The sequence below is a fragment of the Chrysochloris asiatica genome, unplaced genomic scaffold (assembly GCF_000296735.1).
Source record: "Chrysochloris asiatica unplaced genomic scaffold, ChrAsi1.0 scaffold00059, whole genome shotgun sequence".
Lineage (NCBI taxonomy): Eukaryota > Metazoa > Chordata > Mammalia > Afrosoricida > Chrysochloridae > Chrysochloris > Chrysochloris asiatica.
In genome coordinates, this window is record NW_006408577.1 from 3,406,299 (window position 1) to 3,408,094 (window position 1,796).

The window sequence follows — 1,796 nt, forward strand, 5'->3', positions numbered from 1 at the left end:
AAAGTCATTAAAAATTCTGTACAAAATCACAACAAAATAATTCGGCATGGGAAAGGTAACAAGTAGTAAAATGCTGGTTGAAAAATATATATTTATATATATTTTAATTGGCCCATTACTAGGTTTAAAAATTGCATAGATCCTAATTATTGCTTGTGATTTTGTTATCCCGATCAGATAATTAATATGATCTGACTACAGCTACACCAAATTTGTGGTGCAGGCTTTTGTTTTTGTTTTTGTTTTTTTTGTAACTTCACTGTATCATTTTTCTTTTAAAATAGAAGAGCTATAGAAAATAATACATAAGGTGAACAGGAACTTTGATTCCCCTGTTTCTTCCAAAGGCAGTACCGACAATAAATACATATATCACTTGAAGCTTGGAGTATTTGCACTTTGCAGCAGTAGTACCCAAAGGGCTGCCTTTTGTAAACACGACAGTCACTGTAAGCACAGTGGGTTCGTTTCCTGGGGATGGATGGTGAAACTGATGGGCCTTTGCCAAAGGGTTAGTCGTGAAAGATGGCATTGAGCTGGGCACTCATGACTCGCTCATGATGTGAATGGCTATCAAAGGACATAATATTGTCTATGGGGATCTCGCAGCGAGGGGCAGCAGTGCCGGTGAAGATTGATCCGTGGCTTTGGGCCCCTGCCAGGGTTGCTGCGGGATAGTGCATGGTAAAGGCATAATTTTTCTCAAATTCGGTGGACGGTTCGTGTTTGAAAGAGAAGTTGCCATTGATACTAAGCGGCGGGCTGAGGGGTCCGTCAAAGGAAGGGCTGGTGCAATCAGTCAGGGGGCTTTCAAAGAAGGGCTCCAGCGCGGCGCTGTAGGCGTGTGGCGGCGGCTTGACGTGGAAGACGTGGGAGCTGTCCATGGTGCCGTACGGCGGACTGGGAAGCCCCGGAGACTGGTAGGAGTAGGTGTGCACAGGAAAGGAAGCACTGGCTGTCGGAAGGTGTGGGGGCATGTCTTGGTTCTGCTCAGGCAGAAAAGTCCGAGGGTTGAGCTGCAGGCAGCCGGCAACCAGGTTGGTGGTGGGCTGGGATAAGCCCTTGCAGAGCGTCTGTACGAAGGAGACTAGGTCAGGGCTTTTGCCAGAACGCAAAATCTCGGACAGAGCCCAGATATAGTTCTTGGCTAAGCGAAGAGTCTCGATTTTGGACAGCTTCTGTGTCTTGGAGTAGCAGGGCACTACCTTGCGCAAGTTGTCCAGTGCCGCGTTCAGTCCGTGCATGCGGTTCCGCTCTCGGGCATTGGCCTTCATGCGCCTCAGCTTAAACCGCTCCAGGCGAGCCTTAGTCATCTTCTTCTTTTTGGGGCCGCGTCTCTTGGGTTTTTGATCATCATCTTCCTCTTCCTCTTCTTCCTCCTCTTCAAGGTCCTCATCTTCGTCCTCTTCCTCTCCCTCGTTTCTCAATGAATCCTCCTCTGCATTCATGGCTTCGAGGTCATCCTCCTTCTTGTCTGCCTCGTGCTCCTCGTCCTGAGAACTGAGACACTCATCTGTCCAGCTTGGGGGACCTTGAGGCTGAGGCTCGCCCATCAGCCCACTCTCGCTGTACGACTTGGTCATGTTTCAGTTTCCTACATTTAACAGACGAGAAAGGGAAACATACACAATCAGTTCATGCTCTTCAGCCCTGTACAAATGCATGTGTGCTAGAAGGGCCGATTCATTACAAAAGGGATGCCTCCGAGGAAAAGTTAAATACAGGTTTTTATAATGGCATGTGTATTCCCTGTTGGTACGTAAGGAAGAGGACAGGACTGGTGTGTGTGTGTACAC

The 1,796-nt window shown here is 48.0% G+C and overlaps 1 protein-coding gene across 1 annotated transcript; it reads right to left on the reverse strand.

The window, feature by feature from the left end:
* Positions 1-512: 512 nt before the first annotated feature.
* Positions 513-1,583, reverse strand: NEUROD1 (neuronal differentiation 1). The gene has a single exon (XM_006864016.1). It carries the CDS (start codon positions 1,581-1,583, stop codon positions 513-515), a length of 1,071 nt encoding a protein of 356 aa, XP_006864078.1.
* Between the last annotated feature and the right edge of the window lie 213 nt (positions 1,584-1,796).

Coding starts and splice junctions, on each gene's coding strand:
- NEUROD1 (XM_006864016.1), bottom strand. CDS start 1,583: ATGACCAAGTCGTACAGCGAGAGTGGGCTGATGGGCGAGCCTCAGCCT.